This window comes from Geotrypetes seraphini, chromosome 1, assembly GCF_902459505.1.
Source record: "Geotrypetes seraphini chromosome 1, aGeoSer1.1, whole genome shotgun sequence".
NCBI classification, from domain to species: Eukaryota; Metazoa; Chordata; class Amphibia; order Gymnophiona; family Dermophiidae; genus Geotrypetes; species Geotrypetes seraphini.
This window is the reverse complement of record NC_047084.1, coordinates 402,651,087-402,678,461: the sequence shown is the minus strand read 5'-3', so window position 1 is coordinate 402,678,461 and position 27,375 is coordinate 402,651,087. Positions and strand designations below refer to the sequence as shown.

General features: G+C 45.7%; 1 protein-coding gene across 1 annotated transcript in view; it reads right to left on the bottom strand.

Annotated features, from left to right (window-relative positions):
• The window catches only part of LOC117347325 (dynein heavy chain 6, axonemal-like), a 2,502,256-nt gene that overhangs the window by 1,251,134 nt on the left and 1,223,747 nt on the right, over positions 1 to 27,375 (bottom strand). The window contains 2 exon segments of the mRNA XM_033918113.1: positions 22,719 to 22,826; positions 23,235 to 23,383. Coding sequence (XP_033774004.1) covers positions 22,719 to 22,826; positions 23,235 to 23,383 — 257 coding nt within the window.

Sequence of the window (27,375 nt, the reverse complement as noted above, 5' to 3'; positions counted from 1 at the left end):
TGTTGGAACCAACAAGGGATCAGGCAATCCTAGACCTGATACTTACCAATGGAGAAAGTGTCACAGAGGTCTCGGTGGGCGACACATTGGCCTCCAGCGACCACAACATGGTATGGTTCAATCTCAGAAAAGGTTTCACTAAATCTATCACACTGACCAAGGTCCTTAAATTCAAGGACACAAACTTCAAAGAAATGGGAGACTTCGTTCACCAGGTGCTACAAAGCCAAACAGAAACCGATAACGTGGAAGAAATGTGGTCAACTATGAAAGCCACCATACAGGAAGCAACAAACCGCTATGTTAAATCGGTAAGTAAACGGAGTAGGAACAATAAGCCACAATGGTTCTCTACGGAGATCTCGGACCTCATCAAGGAGAAGAAAAAAGCATTCATCTCTTACAAACAATCAGGGAAACAGGACTCCAGGGAAATCTATCTGACCAAGTCAAAAACAGTCAAAACAGCAGTTAGGGAGGCCAAATTCCGAATGGAGGAGTCTTTAGCAAGGAACATAAAGAGAGGAGATAAATCCTTTTTCAGGTATATCAGTGACAGGAACAAGAACTCAGGCGGGATAGTACGCCTCAGGAAACCAGGGGGAGACTATGCAGAAACGGACTCGGAAAAAGCCCAACTGTTAAATGAATACTTCTGCTCAGTCTTCACCTGCGAGGCGCCGGGACTTGGTCCTCAGCTGCAGACAAGGGTTGACTCAGCTGATCCATTTAGTAATTTCGAGTTTACGCCCAGCAGTGTCTACTGCGAGCTGTCAAAGCTCAAGGTTAACAAGGCAATGGGGCCTGACAACCTACACCCCAGGGTGCTCAGGGAGTTGTGTGATGTCTTGGCGGAACCGCTATCCGCACTCTTCAATCTCTCCCTTAGTACAGGTGATGTCCCGTTGGATTGGAAAATGGCTAACGTCATTCCACTTCATAAGAAAGGCTCCAAGATGGAAACAGCAAACTACAGACTGGTGAGTCTCACATCAATAGTGAGCAAACTAATGGAATCTCTAATCAAACGCCAATTGGATACGATCATGAACGAGGAGAATCTACGTGATCCCCGTCAACATGGATTTACTAAGGGGAGATCCTGCCAATCCAACCTGATCGGCTTCTTTGACTGGGTGACAAGAAAGCTGGATGTTGGGGAGTCCCTGGACATCGTATACCTGGACTTCAGCAAAGCATTCGATAGCGTACCACACCGCAGGTTGCTGAGCAAAATGAGTTCTATAGGATTGGGCGACACGCTGACGAAATGGATTGGGAACTGGCTTGAGGGTAGGCTTCAGAGGGTAATGGTGAATGGCACCCCCTCCGAAACGACGGATGTGATCAGTGGAGTGCCACAGGGCTCCGTCCTGGGCCCGATCCTGTTCAACATCTACATAAGAGAATTGGCAGAAGGTCTCCGAGGTAAAATAACATTATTCGCTGATGACGCCAAACTAAGCAATGTAGTGGCCAAGAGTACAACAGACAAAAACTCAATGCCCGACAACATGATGTACGACCTACTACTACTGGAGCGCTGGTCTAGGTCCTGGCAACTCAGCTTCAATGCCAAAAAATGCAAAGTCATGCACCTGGGCAGCCATAATCCATGCAAGACTTACACCCTAAATGGCGAGATCCTAACAAGAACTGAAGCAGAGCGTGACCTAGGGGTGATCGTCAGTGAGGACATGAAGGCTGCCAATCAAGTGGAGCAAGCTTCCTCCAAAGCAAGACAAATCATAGGTTGCATACGCAGGAGTTTCGTCAGCCGTAAGCCTGAAGTCATTATGCCATTGTATAGATCCATGGTGAGACCACACCTGGAGTACTGTGTGCAATTTTGGAGGCCGCATTACCGAAAAGATGTGCTGAGACTAGAGTCGGTGCAGAGAATGGCAACCCGGATGATCGCGGGTCTCAAGGATCTCCCTTAAGAGGAAAGGCTGGATAAGTTACAGCTCTACTCACTCGAGGAACGCAGAGAGAGGGGAGACATGATCGAGACGTTCAAGTATCTCACGGGTCGCATCGAAGTGGAAGAAGATATCTTCCTTCTCAAGGGTCCCACGGCAACCAGGGGGCACCCATGGAAAATCAGGGGAGGGAAACTGCACAGTGACACCAGGAAATTCTTTTTCACTGAGAGAGTGGTTGACCGCTGGAATAATCTTCCACTTCAGGTCACTGAGGCCAGCAGCATGCCTGATTTTAAGGCCAAATGGGATAGATACGTGGGATCTATTCACTGAGTTAGGTGGGGAAGGGTCATTGCGGTGGGCAGACTGGATGGGCCGTGGCCCTTATCTGCCGTCTATTTCTATGTTTCTATGACCTGTGCAGTAATTCTCTATCTATACCCTTCTATCCCTTTTTCCAGCAGGAAATTGTATAATCCTTTCTTATACCCCAGTATCGTACTCTGCCCTATTACGTCCTCTGGAAGCGCATTCCAGGTGTCTACCACATATGTAAAAAAGAACTTCCTAGCATTTGTTTTGAATCTGTCCCCTTTCAACTTTTCCAAATGCCAGCCTCCCGCCATCTGCCTGCCTGGCTTTATGTTGCACCTCCGGCTGTCCGAAGATTTTAAAATACAGCGGTGGGAAGCTAGTAGTTGGGGGAATCGGGAACGAAGCCTGCCTCCCGCAGTCTGCCTGCCTGCCCCGAAAGTGTTCTTTCTACAGCATTCTGAGTAGGCTGCAGAAAAAACACTTCCGGGGCAGGTAGGCAGACAGCGGGAGGCTGGCTTTGTTGCACAGCTGACCGCCTGAAATTTTTAAAATTCCCCCACCTACCAGCGGGGAACTGGTAGGTGGGGGGAATCAGGAACTGGGGAGAGGTCAGATTCAGCTGAGATGAGTGTGGGCTGGGGTTGGGTTGGCTTTGACAGAGGGGGTCAGGCAGGAAGGAGGGATCCCCAGTGGCAGCGGCTTAGGCAGAGGTGAACAGGCAGGCAGTATCTGCGATGGCGCATACCCCCAACAAACAGCTCACGTACCCCCAAGGGTGCGCTTACTGCGTATTGAGAAACACTGATCTAGGGTAAAGATCAGATCTGTTACCTGAGGAATGTGTGAGTGAACTCACCATCTGGGAAAAGTCTAAATCTGATAGTGTTATTGTAAAATCTAGAGCACTGTTCTTCAACCGCCGGTCCACGGACCGGTGCCGGTCCACAGAAAATTTCTAACGGTCCGCAGAGGGCCGGCGAGATTGACCCGGTTAAATTTACTGTCGGGCATCTCTTCTCCTTTCCCTTCCAGGGCTGGCGTTAGGATCGGCTGCGGTACTGCTATAACAGACAGCAAAAAGAAACGCAGATGCTGCGGGACTTTTCCTCTTGCCTGCATCGCTATAGGCTTTGCCGATCCTGATCCTGCCCCCCTCTGAAGTGACTTCCTATGTTTGAGGGGCAGGATTGAGACTGGCAGAGCTTGTAGCGAATAACAATGCAGGCAAGAGGAAAGGCTTTTGTCTTCGTTCTTACTGTCTGATTTAGTGGGACCACAAATGAAGGCAGGGCTGATAGTAGTCAAGTTCGGGAGAGACATCTCTAAGCCCCATGGAATGAGTGGCTCCCCTGCCACTGCAGTTCAGCGCTTGTCTGAGGCAAGTACCTGCAAGCAAGGGGGGCAGACAGAAACATTATTGGGTTTAACTCTGCATGAAGAACAAGCCTTTCAAATTGCTTCCAGACTTCTGGGCAAGGGAACTGTAAGTAAACTGATGCGAGTTAAGAGCCAGGCTGCTTCCGATTTAGTGTCAGTTATGGTGAGACCAGTGGGGGGTGGGGTGGGGAGATCCGCCCCGGGTGCACGGCTTGGGGGGTGCACAGCCGGCCAGGTCCTCCTGCCCTTCCTTTCCCCCGGCCCTGCCGCTACAATCCTACCTCCCCCGCTGACAAGAAGTCTTTCCGACGTCAATTCTAACGTCTGAGAGGACGTTCCGGGCCAGCCAGGCAGTGATTGGCTGGCACGGAACGTCCTCTCCGACGTCGGAATTGACTTAAGGAGGCACTGGGGGCACTAAGGACACGGTAAGGAGGCACTGGGGGGCACTAAGGACACAAGACAGGGCACTGGGGCACTATGGACACAGGAAGGAGACACGGGCCACTATGGACACAGGAAGGAGGCACTGGGGGCACTATGGACACAGGAAGGAGGCACTGGGGGCACTAAGGACACAAGACAGGGCACTGGGGCACTATGGACACAGGAAGGAGACACGGGCCACTATGGACACAGGAAGGAGGCACTGGGGGCACTATGGACACAGGAAGGAGGCACTGGGGGCACTAAGGACATGGGAAGGAAGGAGGGAGGGAATAGAAAGGGACAATTGTTGGGCCTGAGTGCAGAAAGAAAGAAATGAAAGAAAGGATACACAGTCAATTAATAGATGTACCTTTTGATGAAAAAATAAATGGTCACGTTACCTCTGACTTACTTTTTCTGCAGCAGAGTCGGCAGCTGCGCTGAGGTGCAGGAAGGTCCTGTGATGACTCATCTGCCCGCTCTGCTCCGAGAGAAGTAAGTTATGTCGGAAGGGGTGGACCCGGCAGACGCAGTCATTGCGGGACATTGCCACAACTCCCTGCGGGTGCCGGGTTCACCCCCTCCGACATAACTTACTTCTTCCGGAGCAGAGCCAGCAGACGAGTCATTGCGGGACCTTCCAGCATGCGGCTGCTGAGTCCACTCCAGAGCAAGTACGTTGGAATAGGGTGGACTGGCAGCCGGCAGCTACAGTCATCGTGGGACCTTGCTGAATGAAGGGAGAGAACGGAGCAAGATTGCTGGAATGGAAGAGTGGTGGACGGAAAGAAAGGGGGCAGGGTGGTATGGAAGAGTGCTGCTGACAGAATTGATGTACAGAGAAAGGGGAGAGACATAAGGGGGAAGGATATTGGAGGGAAAGAAAGGGGGCAGATGCTGATTGAAGAGAGGTGGATGGCGAGAGAAAGGGCAGACATTGGATGGTAGTGGGGAGCCTATGCTGGATGGAAGTGCAGATGGGAGAGATAAGGGAGCAAATGCAGGAAGGAAATGGGAGGAGAGAAAGAGGGGAGCAGACGCTGGATGGAAGTGAACAGAGAGAGAAGGTACTAGATGGAAGGGTTGAAGTAAGAGGGTAAATGATGGAAGGAGGGGATAAATAAAAGGAGGGCACATGATGGGGAGAAAAGGACTGAGTTAGGGAAACACTGGAGGGGTGAAGGAAAGAGGTGGCAAGCTTTAGGTAGACAGTAAGAAAGGACATTGATGAGAGGGTAGTAAGAACGTAATCTAGACAGATGCAGAAAATAAATTGAAAAGGAAAATGAGGGAAAAAAGGGAAAGGGATTGCAGAGGAGAGGTGTGAGAGAGGGAAGGAAAGGAGAGAGATGCCAGACCAATGGGGGTGAAAGGAGAGATGGAAGGGGGAGGCATACAGTTTCTGGAAGGGGCATAGAAGGAGAGAAGATGCCATATAGGGGAAGAGAGATGACAGACAGTGGATGGAAGGAAGAGAGTTACAAATAGTAACATAGTAACATAGTAGATGACGGCAGATAAAGACCCGAATGGTCCATCCAGTCTGCCCAACCTGATTCAATTTAAATTTTTTTATTTTATTTTATTTTATTTTTTTTCTTCTTAGCTATTTCTGGGCGAGAATCCAAAGCTTTACCCGGTACTATGCTTGGGTTCCAACTGACGAAATCTCTGTTAAGACTTACTCCAGCCCATCTACACCCTCCCAGCCATTGAAGCCCTCCCCTGCCCATCCTCCACCAAACGGCCATACACAGACACAGACCGTACAAGTCTGCCCAGTAACTGGCCTAGTTCAATATTTAATATTATTTTCTGATTCTAAATCTTCTGTGTTCATCCCACGCTTCTTTGAACTCAGTCACAGTTGATGATGATGGTGATGAGGAAAACAGAAACCACAGAAGACAAAGGTATAAAAAAAATTTATATTTATTTATTGCTTTAGGAGACATGTGTCACTGTTTCTGTGGTGCACTGTAAGCAGAGTCCAGCTTCTTACTGGTTCAATTTAACCTTTGTCTATGTATTTCTATTTTATCCCCCCCTTTTACAAAACTGTGGAGCGTTTTTTAGCGCCAGCCATGGTGGTAGCAGCACTGATGCTTAGAATTCTATGAGTGTCAGAGCTGTTACCACCGTGACTAAAATCCACACTACAGTTTTGTAAAAGAGGGAGGGGTTAGTTTGTGATTACATATTCCATACTAGGCGAAGGTGTTTTCTGTGTTCTGTGTGTTCGAAAGACATAGTTTTTTTGTTAGGATTGACTGCAGGATTGATCTGTACTAGTCTGGTTTTTTTAGTTTTACAATGGGTGTATTGATGTTGTACTGCTCACTGCAGTATGTAAGATGCTGCCTTTTCCTAGGTACTCATGTGTGACATGTGGCTTGTTACTAAAAATCATGTTTTTCGTACAGATGGGGGTGTCAAAAAATGATGGGCCCCAGGTGTCACATATGCTAGGTACGCCACTGGGTGAAACCAGCCATTGTGACACTGGAGTCACTCTGGGGTCAGCAGCCAAGACAGGGAATAAGAGATGCTGGATTCCCAAGTGTTGTTGGAAGGTGATGGTAGACCCAGGGGGGGGGGGGGATTGGTGTGACAGAAGGAAGATGGTGGATCCCCTTGGGGGAGGATAATTATTGGAACTAGGTGGGAGTTGGAAGAATAGGGACACAAAGACAGATGCTGGACCTTGCAGGGGGAAGAGAGACGTGGAAAATGCTGAACAGGAGGAGGGCGGAGTATGAAGACAGAAGTAAGATGTTGGACATGGGTAGAGGGAGTAGGGAGACAGAGGGGATATGCTGGACATGGTGAAGGGGGAAATAGGGAGACAAGGAGAAAATACTGAATAAGGAATGGAGCGATTAGGGTGATGGAAGGTATCTGCTGGATTAAGATGGGGAAAAGAGGGGAGGTACTGGAATATGTTCAATATAAAATCATAACTGAGGCATGCAGATGGGATCAGATGGTTTGCGGGGACTGAGCTTGCGGAGACGGGGCGAAAATGTGTTTTTCTTATTTCAGTCTTAGTAGTTTGCTGGTCCACAAAATAAGTCTTTTATTTCTGCCGGTCCACGGATGTAAAAAGGTTGAAAAACACTGATCTAGAGGAGCTCCAGGGTAGTCTTGAAAATTAAAAGCCCCTAGGAAAATAATCTGATTATGGATACCACCAGATTACAGATGATAGTAAGTAGTTCTTCTAGAACATTCATAGGTTACTGGGGAGCTTAGTAGATTAAAACAAAGATGAATTTTTTTTTTTGTATTGACCTACTGAGAAGATTAGACATTTTAGTTGTGGATTTAATAATAGCAGCTACCATTCCACCTTTTTTGTACGGATGGGAACAGGCTAGTGCTTGATAGTCTAAAGGGCATAGTATTCTTAGTGTAGCCCATCATAATCTTTAACCAGGTCTGTAAGGGCATGTTAGTGTACCATCCTTATTATTCACTGATCTGACATTAACCATAGCAGCTGTCAATGTGTGTGCCAAAGGTGAAGTGGGAATGGTGGAATTTCTAGCTTTAGAGTGTTCCTGTGGGAGTTGTTTCCTAGTTCACCATATCTACCATGACCTATAATTACTGGGATAGGAAGAGACATGGTAATTATATTAAATCCAATAATCAGGAAAATTACCTTAGAATTCAATTTTTGGTGCAGACTCTGGAAGAATTTAGGCATAAATCCATGCTTAGTCCTGCTTGGTCTTTATGAAGGGCCACATAAAGAACCCTTTGGCATGGCCCTTTAGCGTGACCTGCCAGCGGGAGAGGTTTGCCTAGACATCGGCCCTTTGTGGGCCAAAGATCAGGTGGTGAGTGAGTGGGTGGGACTTCCTCTTTCGAGGTGTGCTGTGTGGAGATGCTCTGGTGGGGTAAGGAAGGATGCAGTGGCCTAGTCTTCTTCAAGTTTTTGTTAAAATTTGATATACACAAATTGTCAAGTATTTCAAAATGTATTACAAATCTAAAAAGGGGGAAAACACTACAATACATTGATACAATATCAAACGTACACACAAACTTCCTGGGCTGAAGATCGGGCTGTGAATGGGTGAGCAACACTTCCTCTCTTGAGGTGCATCGCATGGAGGAGCTCCAGTGGGGTAAGGAGGGATGTGGTGGCCTAGTCTTTTTCCTTGACCTGCTGGTTTAGATGTGGCCGTTTGTCATAGTGCTGCCCGCGTCAGGAAAAAAAATTTCGATTTGATTCGATTCAGCCTATTGAATCGATTTTTTTGATTCGATTAGATTTTCCTGCCCAATTGGGTGTTTTTTTCAAACATCCTGGTGGGTTTATTTTATGGCCTCTTCACCCCCTTTGCCTTCTCCTAACCACACTGTCACTGTGATATAAACAAAATAAACAAACAAAAAAGACTTTTAGACAGAAAACAACAGTCACCTGCAGAAGCGCCATAAATCCAACAGAATTCTGGACACATTATGAATTATATCCCAAATTGGAGGAAGAACAAGATTTTCCTGCCAGATGGGGAAAGTTCACCAAAGAAGTACTAAGCCAAATAGCACCTGCTCAAACATGCAAAAAGAACAAAAAGGTATCAAAAGAGTGGTTCGATGCAGAACTACTATCACTTAAACAGGAACTCAGAAAACTAGAAAGAATATGGCACAAAACAGACAAAGAGGAAGATAAAAGAAATTGGAAACAAAATATGAAAATATACAAAACCCTTATAAAAGAAAAACATTCTAAACACTATGCAAAAGAAATAGGAGCAGTCAATTCAAATAGCAGAGAACTGTTCAAACTAGTAAACAGACTAATAGACACTACACAGCTCCTGAAAAATAACAACGAACAGATACCACCGGTCGATAACCTTGCCAACTACTTCTGCAAAAAAATTTTAGACTTAAGAGCTACTTTACCAACTTCCTCACCCGATTTCGAACCCCAATTCAGACCACAGGAAAGGGAGCCCAGTGTGGACATGACCTGGGATCAATTTGAACCCCCTAATTGGAACCAATTCCTCACCTTGTTCAACAAATACGCCAAATCAAATTGCTTACTAGACAAATGCCCATCTAAGATCATGCAAGTTGCAGTACCAGAATTCAAAAGGGATCTATTTAACTGGACTACATCCACTCTTATAAGAGGGATTTATCATGAAGATATGGGACACATACTGATTACACCCATCCCCAAAGACCAGAAGAACTCAATCGCATTGACGTCCAACTATAGACCCATAGCGAGCACCCCCTTATTCACCAAACTACTGGAAGGGTTGGTCAACCTAGAACTAGTAAATCACCTAGACAAATTAAACCTCCTCAACGAAGATCAATCAGGTTTCAGAAAAGGATTCAGCACAGAAACAGTCCTAGGCTCTATCCTCAACCACCTATATAATCTCTTCAGTAAAGGTACTAGTGCACTGATCTTACAACTAGATTTCAGCAGTGCATTTGACCTAGTGGATCATGAAATAATGCTGAACTGTCTAGACCAGGGGTGTCAAAGTCCCTCCTCGAGGGCCGGAATCCAGTCGGGTTTTCTGGATTTCCCCAATGAATATGCATTGAAAGCAGTGCATGCAAATAGATCTCATGCAGATTCATTGGGGAAATCCTGAAAACCCGACTGGATTCTGGCCCTCGAGGACCGACTTTGACACCTGTGGTCTAGACGCAATGGGCCTCAGGGCTTTTTAACAAAACAATCGTTTCAAGTAGTCTACGATGGAAAATACTCTAATTCTTGGAAAAGCCCTTCAGGAGTTCCTCAAGGTTCCCCTCTATCTCCCACCTTATTCAATATTTATATTTCATCTCTAGGACACCTATTACAAAAGTTAAACCTAATATACTATATATACGCTGATGACATCTCTATTCTAATTCCTGTGACTTTTGTGACAAATGACACCCTAAAACAAATCTCCCACATCATGACTGAAATTGAAAATGGACTATCAATTTTAAACTGAAACTTAACTCAGAAAAGACAAAAATCTTTTTGGCCAACCCAAAGGAAAAAAATCACTGCAACAACAATGCACCTAAATGGTCATGATCTCCCAATATCTAAAACCATAAAAATTCTAGGGGTCACCTTAGACACCCACCTAACCTTGATTGAACACACAAACTCGGTGACAAAATAAGTGCTTCTCCACACTTTGGAAATTAAAAACTATCAAAAAGTACTTCGACCCTCTATCTTTCAGACTACTGGTACAATCATTGATTCTATCCACCCTAGACTACTGCAACATCATTTATGTGGGTATTCCTAAAAAAAACATGAGTAGACTAAGGATAGTGCAAAATACGGCCGTCCACTTAATTTATGGACTAAAGAAAAGTGAACACATCAGTCCCTACTACAAACTTCTACACTGGTTGCCTATTGAGGCACGAATCTTATTCAAGTTCTCATGCTTTTGCTATAAACTGGTGTGGGGAATGGCCCCCAATTATCTATTACCTCACTTCGAACTTTACACACCCACAAGGACATCCAGAAATCACAACCTCTTTGCCTACCCGAAAATCACAGGCTGCAAATATAAAACCTTTCTGGATAGATCTTTTAAATTTCAAGCTGGTAGACAGCAATCCTGGCTAGGCAACTTCATGGACAGAACCAGGTTAACCTACGGCACCTTTCGGAAAGAAATCAAGACCGCTCTGTTCAATAGATTCAATCCCTAGTCAAAAAATGCCCCCCTTTCATTTTAAAAAGCTCTCACTCTTCAGGCTGATACTACGTATCTTCATCTAGCGGTATCCTGTTTTCAATGACTGTTCAGTGTCTTCTTCACCAATCATATTCTGTAATTATCTGGCTCTTCAGCCCCTTTTAATGTAACATGTTAAGTTTATACTGCAACCCATTAATATCTTTTCTTGCTAAATTTGTAATCACTGACTGCTCAGTGACACCTTCACTATTTGTACACTGTAATTCGCTGATTGTACAGCTCTCTTCACTGTGAACCACCTAGAAGTCGCAAGATTATGGCGGTATAGAAAAATAAAGTTATTATTATTATTATTATTATTATCTCTAACCCCCCTCCACATCATCCCTTGTGTCCAACTTCTCTCCCTTTCTGTTCCTTCCCTCCCTAAATCCCATTGTCCACCATCTCTCTCCCTCTCCTCTGTTTTTAGACCCATTATTTCTTTCCCCTCCCCAAAGTCCGGCATATGCAAGTCTCTTTGAACCCCCCTTCCCTCCCCCCCTCGCTTTGTATACTTCTACACCAGGACCCCCCTTCCCTGAAGGTCTGTCCCCCCCAAAGGCCTGCACTTCCCCCTGAAGGCCTGTACCCTACCCCTGAAGGACTGTGCCACCATCCCTGAAGGCCTGTCCCCCCCTTGAAGGCCTGCACCCCCCCGAAGACCTGTCCCACGCCCCACCCCCCCCCCGAAGGACTGCTCACCCCCCCCCCCCCCCCGGAAAGCCTGCGTGTTCCCCCTGGCCTCCCACACACTATTTGCTTAATAAGAATAGCCTGAAGAGAAGATTGCGGTGCAAACTGCTTCTGAGCTGTTTCCTCCGCCACGGTCCCGCCCCTCCTCTGATGTCAGAGGCAGGGGAGGAAACAGCTCCGAAGCTGTTTGCAAAGATCACTAGCACCGCAATCTTCTCTGCTGGCTGCTCATATTAGGTAAAGAGTGCACAGGAGGTCAGGGAGGAAGCAGGACACCAGCGGTAGGCTAGAGGGGAAGCCGGATACCAGCACTTCCTGACTGACCCTCCCCCTCCAAAGCAGGTGCGGCAGTGGCCAGCCAGCAAGTCCAGTGCTGCCACTCCTTTTTAGGGGGCGGGGGGGAAAGGTCAGCCAAATCGGGAAGCCAATATTTTTTTTGTTTTAAATCGATTCACCCGAAGTGAATCAGTGAACCGATTTGAATCCTGAATCAGGCAGCACTAGTTTGTCGGGAGCCCTTCCTGGGCAATTTTGATTCTGCTGATGCTACAAAGTCCCATTATCTAATTTATTCAGCCTTTTTCCTTTATAAATAGCAGCATTTACTACAGGTAGGATCTAATCAATGGGAAATCATTTGGGGCATAGCACTAGAATGCAGCTCTAGTCAAAGGAATGGAGGAGGTGATCTTGAAGCTGTTTCTGTTCTTTAGAAGTGAAGTTTCTGCATGTGGCGGGAGTGAAAAGAAATTAATCTAATCCAAAATATGCCCAAATACAGAATAGCTACAGTATATATTCACTGATTCACTGTAACATACTGATTAAAAATTACTCCTTTAAATATCCTTCCCCTCTCACCTCCGCTCCTGAATACAGTCACACAGAAAGCACATACACATATTCACAGTAGGATTACCAGATTTCCTCTTTAAAAAAAGATATGTGGCCTTATCCCACTCCGCCCCAGCCCTGCCCCATTCTTCCCTGAACCCCACCACCCCACAAACCTCATGTCTCTATCCTCGAGCTCTGGCCCATGTCTAGAGGGCCTATGCATATACAAGGACATCAACATAATGACATCACACTCATGTGCGTATGCATGTGATGTCATCACCTTGACATCTGCACATGCGCAGAGACCTTCTAGACCCAACTCCAAGCTCGGGGCCTTCCAAAACCCAGACAAACTGCCGACAAATATCTTCCTATTTGGGACCATGACACCAATAATGCTTCATGACATTCATTCCTACCAGAATGCCTGGCTTTGGTCAAACGTGCAGAACACAGATAAACCTTATGCAAATACAGGACCACAAACTAAAAGTCCTAATATACAGAAATGAAACCCCAAGATGCCAGACTCTGCATGCAGTACAACAGAGAAACAGAAATACATTTCTTCCTGAACAGTGCAAAATATAGGCAGCAGGAGAGCTCGTATGTTGCATCTTGTATGTATGGAGGTTATGTCTGTTTCTGATTGAGAAAAGCAAGGAAGACTATTTCTCATAATTTGGCAACCTTTTTTTAAATACATTGACATCTGCTGCTCGAAGTCGTGTTTTATTGAGTAGATCTTAAAAAATCCCCAAAAAAACAACCCTCTAAAAAAGAACACATTTTAATCACTAAATTGAAAATAAAATCACTTTTCCTACCTTTGTTGTCTGGTAATTTTATTTTTTGCTTATCTTTTCCCAGTCTCTGGTTGTACTTCCTTCTGCCCGTGCTCTTAACTCTGTTTCCAAGGCCTTCTTATCCATTTGCTGTTTTCCCTCCTTCACTTTCTGCCCTATATGCATCTTTTTCTTTCTTCCCCTCAGATCTATCTATTTTCCCATGTCTTCCCTTCACATCTATCCATGTGCACTATCTTCTACCTCGCTCTGCCCTTCCCCATCATCCATGTGTGCCATTTCCTCCCCATTTCTTCTCCCCCATTCCCACCTATCCATAAACAGTATTTCTTCCAACTCTCTTCCTATCCCCATCCCTTCCATCTCTGTGCACCAAGTCCTTCCCTTTCTCTATCCTTCCCTTCCATCCCTATTGGCACAGGCAGGGTAGTGCAGGGTGGTCTTGCATGCCTGTATCCCCTGGCACAACCCTGCAGTGGACCAGTATTCCTTGCCCAGATTATATCAGCGACACAGAGGGAAAAAGAGATGGGCAAAAGAAAGGGTTCTCAAAGGAACAGAAAAGAGGCTAGTTGCCAAACCAACCCTTGGACTGTAGTTTCCCAGGGGAAGGTAAAAAGAGGAACACCTGAGCCTATAGAGGTGAATAGCAAAGCCAGATTCACAGCTGAGACCAAGGGAAAAGATAAGCCTGTTACACTCTTGAGAGGGAACTTAAAAGCAAGCCTAATGCTTTCAGGAGGGAGGATATGGGGACTAAAACTATGCGTCTGTTCCTCTCCACCCCACCTTCCCTCCCTCTCTCCCTTCCGCGTCTTCTCCCCACTCTCTCTTCCCTATTTCCCTTCAGTGTCTATTCCTCTCCACTCCACCTTTCCTCCCTTTCTTCCTCCCTGCCCCTTACCTTCGTTTGCGGGCGATAACTAAATTTCCTTCCTATGAGCAGCCAGAGCATTGAAGTTGCATGTGGCTGCAGGAAAGGTCGTCTCTGATGCAACTTCCAGTTACGTCAGAGATGACCTTTACTTATTACAGTTTCCCTTGCACCAGATAAAAACTGGTTGCTTCGGCTCTTCTTTAAGAACAAACAGAAAGATTTTCTTGGTTACAAAATATTAATGTTCCCAGATTTGGCACGGGACACACAAAAAAGAAGATGTGAATTTCTTATGTCAAAGCCAGGGGTTATCTCTCTTGGAGGGACATTTTTCCTTCGTCATCCATGTAAATGCATAATACATTATTGTATGAAAAAATATGTTTTCTTCGAACCTTTCCAGCTGACAGCCTTCCTGGCTGGAACTCGAATGGATGAAGGGAAAGTTTGAGTGCAGTTTGAATATTAAGGGATATCCTATCTCAGCTGAGGGACCTTATTTTCTTTATGATGTTTTATATTATACTAGTGTTTAAGCCCGTTACATTAACAGGTGCTAGTAAAGCCTCCTTCCCTCATATGTCCCCTATTTTCAGCCCCAGCTCCAGCTCCAAACTCATTTTTACTCACCCCCAGCATCCTTCTCCCATCTTTTCCCTTTCAGCCCCAGCCCCCTTTTCTCACCAGTAGCATTTCCCTCCCCACTCCACTTCCCTGTGCAGTAGCAGCAGAAGCATACCCCCCTCCATTTTCCTGTGCAGAAGCATTTCCCTCCACCAACTCACTTCTCTGTGCAGCAGCACCTCTTCTGTGCTCCCCCTGTCCCTCTTCCCTGCTCCCCTTGTCTATCAGCACCTCTTCCCTGCTCCCCCTGTCCAGCAGCACCTCTTCCGTACTCCCCCTGCCCCTCTTCCCTGCTCCCCTGTCCCTCTTCCTTGCTCTCCCGGCCCAGCAGCACCTCTTCCCTGCTCCCCTGGCCCAGCAGCACCTCTTCTCTGGTCCCCTGGCCCAGTAGCACCTCTTCCCTGCTCCCCCTCACTGCCTTCCAGACTTTGTCCCACCCCCACCCTCCGAAGCCAGCTTGCCTGCCTGCCATCCCCCTGTGCAGTAGAACTCTCTCCCCCTGCCAGCAGCACCTCTTCCCTGCTCCCCCTATCCAGCAGCACCTCTTCCCTGCTCCCCTGTCCCTCTTCCTTGCTCTCCCGGCCCAGCAGCACCTCTTCCCTGCTCCCCTGGCCCAGCAGCACCTCTTCTCTGGTCCCCTGGCCCAGTAGCACCTCTTCCCTGCTCCCCCTCACTGCCTTCCAGACTTTGTCCCACCCCCACCCTCCGAAGCCAGCTTGCCTGCCTGCCATCCCCCTGTGCAGTAGAACTCTCTCCCCCTGCCAGCAGCACTCTTCCCTGCTCCCCCTATCCAGCAGCACCTCTTCCCTGCTCCCCTGGTCCCTCTTCCCTGTTTTCCCGGTCCAGCAGCACCTCTTCCCTGCTCCCCCTCACTGCCTTCCATACTTTGGCCCTCCCGCACCCTCCAAAGCCAACCTGCCTGCCAGCCATCACCCTGTGCAGTAGAACCCTCTCCCCCTCCACCACTATCGCCGCCGTGCAGCCAACCCCACTGACCCTCCCACTGTGAGACGACTGTCAAACCTACTGGCTCCAGCAGCGGCCGCATCACAGTAAAGACGCTGCTTCGCGGCCTTCCCATGCTCTGATTTCCTCTGCCACATCTCTGATGACATCATCAGAGACTCCGGCAGAGGAAATCAGAGCATGGGAAGGCCACGAAGCAGTGTCTTTAGTGTGATGCGGCCGCTACTAGAGCCGGGAGGTTTGTGCGTCTCGTGGTGGGAGGGTCAATGGGGGTTTGTGTGCGCCGGGAAAGGGTGCATGGGGGGGAGGGGATGACGACGGCAGTGAACTTACAGTGAGGGAGGGAGGGAGTACAAGCGCGCATGCGCACTCTTGCCGGCAGGGCCCTACAGCTCCCGGAAAACGGAATACGCAGGTAAGAGTGCGCATGCGCGCTTAGGGTTTTATTATATTAGATTGTCTAAACTCACTAAACTTAATCTTAGATCTAATTTGAGGACTTGAGTTGAAGTTAAGCCACATGTTTTATTTTCTATAGATAATTTCTATAGAAATAGCAGTGTGCTAGTTGTTTGCCTTCTTCAACTTTCTGTACAAGTGTATACTTGAATTGTAAATTTGAAATCCGATAAATAAATAAAGGAAGGAAGGAAGGAAATTTAGAAATTGCCCACCACGAAGGTAAGGGGCAGGGAGGGAGAAAGGGAGATGGGGCAGCAGCAGCAATTGGGCGACAGCGATCAGGAGGGAGAAAGGGAGATGCCGCAGCGATCGGGCAGCGGCGGCGATCAATAAGGAGGGAGAGAGCGTGATTGGTGACTGCGTGCATTCCCTCCCTTAACTGCGGAGACAAGGCCATTAACCGCTCTACAAGGTGGTGAATGGCCTTGTCCCCATAGCAGCGGTGAACACTGTTTTTTCCCACCGTTTTAGCGGCTTACCACGGGAAACAGTCACCGTGTCATTCTCTACTACAGCCCATGCCTCAAGAAGAGGAAGGGAATAGAACTACTGAGACAATTCAGTATGGACTGGTGGAAGTTTAAATCTTGGGTTTAAATTCTATACCCTTCTGCCCTGACCTGAAGGTTTTGTAACAGCCTGAAACACTCAGGCTGGAAAGAAAGCTGAAGGAAGTAAATGTAAGACTGTTCTAGCCAGTTAGGTATGGTGCAAAGTACAGAAACAAGAAGCTAACAAGTGCCTTTTTGATGTGAAACCTGATTTGTTGTTATGAACTGTAAAATGCTAAACTCCTTTCCAGGAGGGAGGGAGAAAACTTAAGTTGATTAAGCAGTGAAGTGCTGGGAGTGCATGGAAAGGCTGTTCCAGGACACTAAAAGGGAAATGTGCTAATCCATCCTGTTTTGTAAACTGAAGAAAGTTTCTTTTCTTTTGTGCCACTGTCTTGAGGATTTAAAAGTGATTTTGGACTTTAATTTACACTGGTAACCCACTGTGTTGCTCAGGTTTTATTTTGGAAGATTGGGGGGGGGGGGGGGTTGCACAAGAAATAAAAGGAATTGTTTAAACCTTTGCCTTGGACCATTCTGACCAGTGGCGTACCTAGGGGGGGGCGGGGGGGCGGGCCGCCCCGGGTACCAGCCCTGAGGGGGTGTTCCCGGCCTTGCCGCTCAGTCCCCCCCACGCCCGAAGGACCGCTCGCTCCACTGACCTTCCAGCACACCTATGAAGCAGCCCGCAGCAGGATCGCGACGTCAGCAATCCCTCAGCTGCTTGGGCGCTGCTTCCTGCGCCGCGGTCCCGTCCCTCCTCTGACGTCAGAGGAGGGGGCGGGACCGCGGCGCAGGAAGCAGCTCCTAAGCAGCGCAAAGATAGCTGACGTCGCGATCCTGCTGCGACTGCGGCTGCTTCATAGGTAGTGCGGGGAGGCCAGGGGGGCGAATGGTCCTTCGGGGTGGGTCGGGGCATCAGGCCTTCAGGGTGGGGCGGGCGGGCGGGCAGGCAGACTTTCAAGGGGGAGGGGGGGTGACAGGCAGGCAGGCAGGCCTTCAAGGGGGGGTGCAGGTCTTCGGGGGGGGTGCAGACCTTCAAGGGGGTGCAGGCCTTCAAGGGGGGGACAGGCAGGCAGGCCTTCAAGGGGGGGACAGGCCTACAAGGGGGGGGGGACAGGCCTACAAGGGGGTGCAGGGCCTACAAGGGGGGGGACAGGCCTTCAAGGGGGGACAGGCCTTCAGGGGGGGTGCATGCCTTCAGGGGGGGTGCCGACCTTCAAGGGGGTGCAGGCCTTTAAGGGGGGGACAGGCAGGCAGGCCTTCAAGTGGGGGGACAGGCCTTCGGGGGGGTGCAGGCCTTCGGGGGGGGTGCAGGCCTTCAAGGGAGGGGACAGGCCTTCAAGGGGGGGACAGGCAGGCAGGCCTTCAAGGGGGGGACAGGCCTACAAGGGGGTGGGACAGGCAGACCTTTAAGGGGGGACAGGCCTACAAGGGGGTGGGACAGGCAGACCTTTAAGGGGGGACAGGCCTACAAGGGGGTGGGACAGGCAGACCTTTAAGGGGGGATAGGCCTTCAAGGGGGGACAAGCAGGCAGGCCTTCAAGGGGGGGTCAGGCCTTCAAGGGGGGGGACAGGCCTTCGGGGGTGCAGGCCTTCGGGGTGGGTGCAGGCCTTCGGGGTGGGTGCAGGCCTTCGGGATGGGTGCAGGCCTTCAGGGGGGGACAGACCTTCGGGTGGGGGGTACAATCCTTCGGGGAGGGTGCAGGCCTTCAGGGGTGGGGTTTAGGCCTTCAGAGGGGGACAGACCTTCGGGTGGGAGGTAAAGTCCTTCGGGGGGGTGCAGGTCTTCAGGGGTGGGGTGTAGCCCTTCGGAGGGGGGACAGACCTTCGGGGGAGGGGGGTCCTGGTGTAAAAGTACACAGAGGGAGAGAGGGAAGGGGGGGGTTCAAAGATACGTGCATATGCCAGACTTTGGGGGTTAGAAATAATGGGTCTAAAAACAGAGGAGTGGGAGAGAGATGGTGCATAATGGGATTTAGGGAGGGAAAGAACAGAAAGGGAGAGAACTTGGAAACAGGAGATGGTGTGGAGGGGGGATAGAGATACTGGATAGGAGGATAGTTGGGAACAGAAAGGGAGAGATGGTGGATCCTGGGGTGGTGGGGAGTTGAGAAAAGGTGAATCTGTGGATGGAGACAAAAAAAAGGAAAGATGCCAGATCTCCGGGAGAGGGAAGGGAAACGGAAGGGGAGAACAGAGATGGCAGACGGATGGTTAGCACGGAGAAAGGAGACCCTGGCAAGCAAGACAACAAGAGCCTGGGACCAACAAGATTTGAATATTGATCAGAGAACAAAAGGTAGAAAAAAATAATTTTATTTTCTGTTTTGTGATTACAATATGTTAGATTTGAAAAGTGTACATGAGACAGCTTGAAATGGGAACTTTTCTATTTTTGTGAATGGCAAGGCTGAGTTCAGTTAAAATATATGCTTTATAAGAAAATATAATAATGTGTTTTATAAAGTTTATAAGCATTGCTGGCATACTCGGTGAGGTGTTCCTAGTGTTGGTGGTGGTGGTAGCATGTCAGTGTGTTGAGAGGAAGAGGTAGTCTGGGAAATTCTGCTGAGCAAACTCTGGGCCCATTTCCACCCCCAGTTAGTCCACTCCACTCAACTGGTTCACACACTGAGTGGGTCTTTGGGTGTTATTTCTGGGTAGTTGTTTTAGAATCTCTTCCAGTGGTTTGTCAGTATCTCCTTCTGGTCCAAGGAAGGAAACTTTGTCAACCTTAGCATTGACCTTCAGAATATGTTTGTAACAGCGCTGCTTGTGTGGCATTAGGCTATGTAGTGATCGAAAGAAAAAAACAGACCTTTGCACATTTTTGCACTATATGGTGGGTGTATGAGGAGATTCATTTCCTGCACAGTTAAGTCCATGTGAAGTTACCTTGTGCTGTATTTGACATCTAGCAAGGTCTCTGTTTGGAAGGAAAGATCTAAGCTTAAAAATGAAGTGGCCAGAAGTTATGTTAAAAGTAGATAGCGTAGCTGGTTTTAAGAAAGGTTTGGACAAATTCCTGGAGGAAAAGTCCATTGTCTGTTATTAAGACATGGGGGAAGCGTCTGCTTGCCCTGGATTGGTGCACTCAGCAGCAACAAATACTAGTTTTGGCTGGCTCTTTCCCCGCATTTCTCCTCTCTTCCCCACGATTTAATATCCAGTTCAGGCAGTAAGTAAATGCATCGGCAGGGGGGGTCTGGTAAGTCTTGGGGGCTGGGGATGGAAGGTGAGAATCAGTTCTGTAGGCTATCAGAAATTTGCTTAATTATCTACTCACACAGAAAAGCAGTAAAGTCAATAGGTTCTCTGAGTGGGAACAACCTGTTTGATCTTGCACTCTTGTGATTGACCAATTGTTTATCACTGTTTAATTTATCACATTGATTAATTTGAGCACACCTGAGGTGTCCTATGATGGTGTGCACTGCAGGCAGAGGGTGATTAACCTGTGCCTTATTGTGTAAAGCGCTGGAGAATTCTCTCCTCTCGCTTACCTCTCACGCTGAGGACACCCTGCTTCAGTATAATCATTTATATGATTTATCTTATAAACATTATTACGTGGTCTTTTCCTCAAGTGTTGAGACATCAGGTTGTTCCCACTTGGAGAACCTATTGACTTTTACTGCTTTTCTGTGTGGCTTTAACATTTTTGCTATTCAGTATACCTAAACTATTATTCAGTAGAAAAAATTTGGTTTGTTCAATCAAATCCTGTGTGGACATTGGACTTCTATGAGTGAATGTTCTGCTTGATTGAACAAACTAAATTTTTTCTACTGAATAATAGTCTAGGTACAATGAAAGTAAATAGCAAAAATTTTTGAGTAGATAATTAAGGAAATCTTTTTCATATTGCTTGCTTATGGACTGGGAAAAAAGACTGTTCAAGCAAATGTCTCCAGAACTGCTTTAATGGAAAAATGTGATTTTTTTTTTTTTAAGTACTTTGTGAAATTTATTGTTGTTGTGAAATTTATTGTTATACTTTGTTTAAACTTAAAAAGCGGTGTCATTAACAGTGAATCTAATCGAAAAATCGATTCAACAGGGTGAATCGAATCGAATGAAATATTTTTCTCTGAATCGGGCAGCACTATTGGCTACCATGAGAATGGGCTACTGGGCATGATGGACCATTGGTGTGACCCAGTTAGGCTATTCTTATGTTATGTTCTCATCTGTAGGGGCCTTTGTTTTCACTTCTTATTTTAATGTATTTTTTTCCTGGGAACTTATCAGTGTTTTTTTATAATGGGAACAAAAATGGAAGAGAATTAATGTGTGTGGAATGGGGGGGTAACTAATTTCTTCAGCTAAATAATTCAATCCACTTCAAACAGACATAGGAGAACTCACGCACCATTCACACACCCTCCAACCAAAAACGTCAAAAGAAAAAAACTGTTCGACAACCTCCTAGCCATTCGAGCTGCAACACTTGACCCCCCAACTCTACAACCTATTGACCTCGACCACAAACTACAAAACCTTAAAAAAAGAAATAAAAACCCTTCTATTCAAAAAACACATAAAACCAAACTAACATAATCAGAACTGTCCCAAGCATCACCTGCAACTACTCCATATGTACTTCTGATGTCATGACAATTCAGACATAATTTATGTTATGTTATGTTTGGAATAATGGTTACATAAATGAGGTTCAATAAAAGAAAATTTTCACTGCCTGTTTCTATTCTGACCATTTATTCCATTTCATGGTTATTGCAAAAAAAAAAAATTTTACATGAGGGGGGGGGGGGTGTCAAAAAATGATGGGCCCCGGGTGCCACATACCCTAGGTACGCCACTGATTCTGACCACTTACACTGTTTCCTGACAGAATTGAACTGGGGAGGGTTCATTGGGGAGAATAACCTCGTGCTAGTCCAGCAGTCCCAAAGCTTACGTGACCACTGGCGGCACACTATATGTATATACCATCTCCTCCTTCCCTTTCCCGTGGTCTGACATCTATCTTCCTCCTTTCCCCTCCTATGGTCCGGGATCTTTATCCTATCCTTCCTACAATCTGGCATCTCTCTCCCCTCCTTCCTTTCACTCCTCCTCCTTTTATGGTCTAACATCTCTCTGTCTTTCCCTTCTGCTCCCTCTGCCTTAATCTGGAATCCCTCCTTCTTCCTTCCTTTCCCTGGTCTGACATCTCTCTTCTTCCCTTTCCTCCTCCCGTGATCTGGAAGCTTTCCACAAAGACAATTTCCTTATGTTATCTCCTCTGGGATCTGGTGCTTGCTCATCTGATGCTGCTGTAAGACTTCTGGCAATTCACAAAATAATAATCTGAGATTTATTAATTTTCCTAGACTAACAACGGTAACTTCTAGAGAGATGCTTAGGAGATACTTGGTAGAAATTCTGCAAATCCCGGAGGATACTTTACCCCCATTCTCTCAAGTGTATTACTTACCAAATACGAATGGGGCTCAATTACAGTCAAAAATACCAGATCAGGCACCATTGAATGTATCGGAAATTCTGGAAACGTCAGATAAGGACATAGAAACACCTTCCACATTGATAAAGTATGGTTATTGAGGCTTTTCTTTAAAAATAAACAGAACGCGTTTCTTGGATATAAAATTCAAATGTTCCCTGATCTCCCAAGAGAAATCAAAAGCATCGTCATTTCATTGGGGGCTACATTCTATTTGAGACATCCTTGTAAGTGTATTATTTGCCACCACTCAGATAAATATGTTTTCTTTGAACCTCAACAGTTAATTGCGTTTTTGGCCTTGTCCCGACTGGACGGGGAAAAATCAAATGCTCCATGGTTTAAATATGTCACTCCTACCTCAGCTCTATGTATAGCACATCCTACATGTATAGATTTATATTCTTCTTTTTTCTCGCTCATGTGAAATCTTGGATTCAGTATAGAGGACTTGAGTTGAGTTAGCCAAATTTTTATTTCTTCTGTTTTTAGGAGTGTTAAGGTGTAATATGATTTATACTTTAAGAAATCAATATCTTGTCTAACCAATTTTCTGTACAAGTGTATACTTGATATGTAATTTGAAAATTCATAAATAATTATTTTTAAAAGACAAAATAATATAGAACTGTACCTGAATAGATCAGCATCATCTGCAAGAAATTTAGGTAGGTTTGAGTCTCGCAAAGCTCTGATTAACACCACATCCTCATTTAAATTTGGATTCTGTCTTTTCAAAGACCTAAATTAATAATAACAATAACCTGAAAAGAGCAGTTGAACATAAAATATCTTGTTGACACACAGTCTACATGATTAGCAATCTCAAAATAGTTTTTACATACACGTAATTTTTAGTGTCAGTCACAGTGGTGCGTCGTAGCTCTTATTGTCGCAGCCAGCACTAAAAACCGTGCTCCGATATTGTAAAAGGGGGGATAATGTACATATAATAGACATACATTGTTAAGTCAAAGATAGCATATATCAAATTCCACAGTGAAAAGTAAATAAATATAAATGTTTATAAGAATTTAAGTAATAGAAAATATACTATAGGAATATATTATTTAAATTAAAAATTAATTTTAATTTAACATTCATTTTAAATTATTAATAATAATTTAAAATCTCAAGAAATATATCTTACCCAGCCATGACAAGCACAGATTTGACCGCTCGCATACCAAAGTCATAGTGATCTTGTTGGGAAAGCTGCTCACTGCATAGTTTATACATTTGAGTCATCTTTCTTGCAAGAACTTTACTGGATTCAAAGCCTTCAGAATACAAAATTACCTGCAAAAAAGTAAAATGCAAGTTGGCATCCATATTGCCAGAGATTAATTTATAGACCACAAGGAAGCTGACCAGGAGAAGGGGCAGAAGCAACATGAAAAGAGGAGCTATAATAGAAGTAGAATGTCCTCTCTCTGCTCCACGCTCATGCTCTCTGTTCCTGTTCCCTACAGGCTTGACTGGTGTATGAAAAGAGTTCTAGACAGTTCCTCCATAAATTAGGCCCTGTGTATTACACAATTCAAGTTTCAAGTTTTATTAAAAATTTGATTAAATAGCTTAATCTTGCTTCTAAGCGATGTACACATACAAAGATAATTGCATCCGTTATTTTATTCTACAACTCTTATTTACAGGATAGCACAGTTACTTACCATAACAGTTGTTATTCAGGGACAGCAGGCAGCTATTCTCACATATGGGTGACGTCATCCACGGAGCCCAGATGTGGACAGCCTCGCAAGCAGATTTGCTTGTAGAAACTTAGAAGTTTCGAGTCAGCCACACCGCCCAGGTCAGGGCGAGTTTTCTCAGTTCAGATACCTAGCAGAGAAGCCAACCAGGGGAGGTGGGTGGGATGTGAGAATAGCTGTCTGCTGTCCTTGGATAACAACTGTTACAGTAAGTAACTGTGCTTTATCCCAGGACAAGCAGGCAGCCTATTCTCACATATGGGTGACCTCCAAGCTAAACAGAATGGGACGATGGGAGCACTGGCTACTTAGGAGAATAAATTTTGTAATACTCTCTGGCCAAAATGGCCATCCCGTCTGGAGAAGACATCCAGACAATAGTGAGAGGTGAAAGTATGAACCGAGGACTAAATAGCAGCTTTGCAAATTTCCTCAATAGGTGTAGATCTGAGGAAAGCTACTGAAGCTGCCATTGCTCTGACTTTATGGGCTGTGACTCGACTCTGTAGTTGTAATCCAGCTTGGGCATAGCAGAAAGAGATACAAGCAGCCATTCAGTTGGAGATGGTACGCTTAGAGATTGTTTGGATCCCAACTTGTTTGGATCGAAGGAGACAAAAAGTTGAGGAGCAGTTCTGTGCGGTTTGGTGTGTTTCAAATAGAAGGCCAAAGCACGTTTACAGTCCAGAGTATGAAGAGCTGATTCCCCAGGGTGAGAATGAGGCTTTGGAAAGAACACTGGAAGAACAATGGATTGGTTGAGATGAAATTCTGAAACCACTTTAGGAAGGAATTTAGGATGAGTACGGATTTTTTTGTCCCAGTTCACGATTCAAATCGATTCACCGATTCACTTCGGGTGAATCGATTCAAATCGATTTACCAGGACAAAAAAATCGGCCTCCCGATTTCGTTGACTGACCCTCTCCCCTAAAGCAGGAGCGGCAGCGCTGCCTCTGCCTGCCACTCCTGCTTTAGAGGGCGAGTGAGGTGGTTCAGTCAGGAAGTGGCTTACCCGCTGGCCTCCCGCTGCTGTGCTGTCCATCTTCCCCACTGGCCTCCCGGAATCAATTTTCCTAATTTCAGCAGCCTGCAATAAGATCGTTGGTGCTAGCGATCTTTGCAAGCTGCCATACGGCTTTGGAGCTCTCTTCTCTCTGCCGCGGTCTCTCTCCTTCTCTGATGTCAGAGGAGGGGTGGGACCGCAGCAGAGAGAAGACACTACGAAGCCATATGGCAGCTTGCAAAGATCGCTAGTGCCAACGATCTTATTGCAGGCTGCTGAAATTAGGAAAATTGATTCCGGGAGGTGCCAGCTGTAGAATAAAACCTAATACATGAAGAAGAGACAACTATATTGGCAAAAGAACATTTAGAGACATTAGAATCTCCCTCAGCAGATTCAGCAGTGGCTAGTGTCAGCACAGCTATCGCTAGCAATCAGCATTTTCAGTTGGCATAACTAATGTCAGCAAAGGCCTATGAGAAATTATATCAATCTGACTCTGGAATAAAGATGCAGATAGACCCTGAGTGCTTATTCACAGAAAGCATCCAGGCAGACGGTTTCATAAAGCCCTACAGATGGTTTCAAATAGCCCTGATTAAATCATGATTACAAACCAACTTGCAGCTAAGAGGGGCAAAGAGGTGCTAAGAAGATGTGTTAATGTCTGATGCTTAGGATGGACAGCTTAGGACATACAATGGGTCCAGGTGCACAGATAACTAAGATTAATCAGAAACTATTGTCAGAGGCATACTGGAAATTACATTTGACTTCAGCCTATTCTTTTCCTGTTTAGCACAAGTTTAATATGTTTAACTTCTATTGAAGCTCAATAGATTGTGTATTTTAGAATAAGTTTCCAAACTATAAAAGCCCCCTTGCAACATTACCCCCCTCTTCTTGTTCATCTTGCTCTCTACCTGAAGCTAGGGACATCACCCTCCTCAACCCCCTATTTCTCTCTCTCTCTTTCTTTGTGTGTTCTTTCTCATTCACAAGAATACAGAAGCAATCTCTGTAATTGTAATTGTAACTTCTATGAATCCTACTTTTCTGTATGCCTATTTTTATAATATATTATGTATGCAATCACCTCTGGCTGTGCTTCTCATTTGATTCTATTCCTGGTGAATCTTCAGTGAGGGAATTGAACCTGGGACCTGGTGGTTCAAACCTTACATTTTGGGGGCTTATCTCGGTCCTTCCTGATGATTTCATTTGGGTAAGTAGAATTCAATTTTTTTCCTTGTATGCACTGTGCAATAGGATTCTTGGCTGCATAAGACAAGGTGAGAGATGGTATTTTCCACTCAAAAGACCTTGTGCAGTATAGACAGAGTGAGATAGAAATCAAAAGACCTTGGAAAACCCTTAGATTGATTGTACTTTAGACTGGATGACACACTGGTGAAAATTTCCAGTAATATTGTGGGGTTTTATACTTTGTGAGATTTTACTTATCAATAGACTTTGTATTTTTGATTGACAGACAGAGTGAGATAGAAATCAAAAGACCTTCTGGAACCCTTAAATTGTTTTAGACTGGATGACACAGTTGTGAAAAGTTCCAGTAATATTTTGGGTTTAATATTTGGGGAGATTATACTATCAAAAGTCTTTGTAGTTTACCTGTGCCAGTTTGCATTTTATGCTTTGCTATTATAGGCTTGCTAGAGTGTGTTGCATGTAAGAATATTTGAGCTGCTCTGAAGAAAAGCATGGTCCAAAATTAAAACAGTCACTCAATTAAGACATGCCACATCTGTACTAATAACTTTTACTTTTTTTCCTTTGTGCTTTTAATTCTATTTCTTGTCAGTCTCTGCCCTGGTGAAAGGCCCAGTGCACAATGGAACTGGCAGCTGGCATCTCTCCTCTTCTAACCGACTTCTTATATTTTTTCCTGCTAAACATCTGCCTATAAATTTCAGGTAGTAACCTTTGCATTAAAGTGTGGGCAAGTGTGGGCATAAATGTATTCTTTATGCCGGTGGCACCTCATTTTTCTACCTATTAACTAAAGTCTCCCTCCTTCATCAGAGGGAGCATCAGACAGGGATGAGCAAGGCCCACATACCAAGGCAGACTGCAGCCTCAAATATGAACCCTTTTGATTTTCAATAACTCACAGATATTGTACAGAAATATTTTGACAAGAAGGGAGATCCATATGAGGGTAATTTTCCAGAACACACATGGCACGATATTCAGAAACAAATGGTTAATCATTCTCAGGAGTTTAGAAAGAAAACAAATAAACGAAAGTGTCTTTTCATTCAAGGCCTCTGTAGGGGAATTATTAGCATAAGACAAGAAAATACTGCCTTGAACACTCAGTGCCATCAGCTGTCCAAAGACTTAGATGAGGCACAAATTAATATATCTATGCTAAGAACCCAAATTGTTCAAGCTACAAATTCCTTTTTAGCTATAAATGAACAATTAGAAGAGGCCAAGGCAGAATTAAAGTATTTAAAGTCAAAATGTGCCTCACAGGGACAGGTTAATGCTGTCTCCTCACAGATTCTGCCATCTGCACCAGTGCCACCTTCACCATATAATCCATGTAG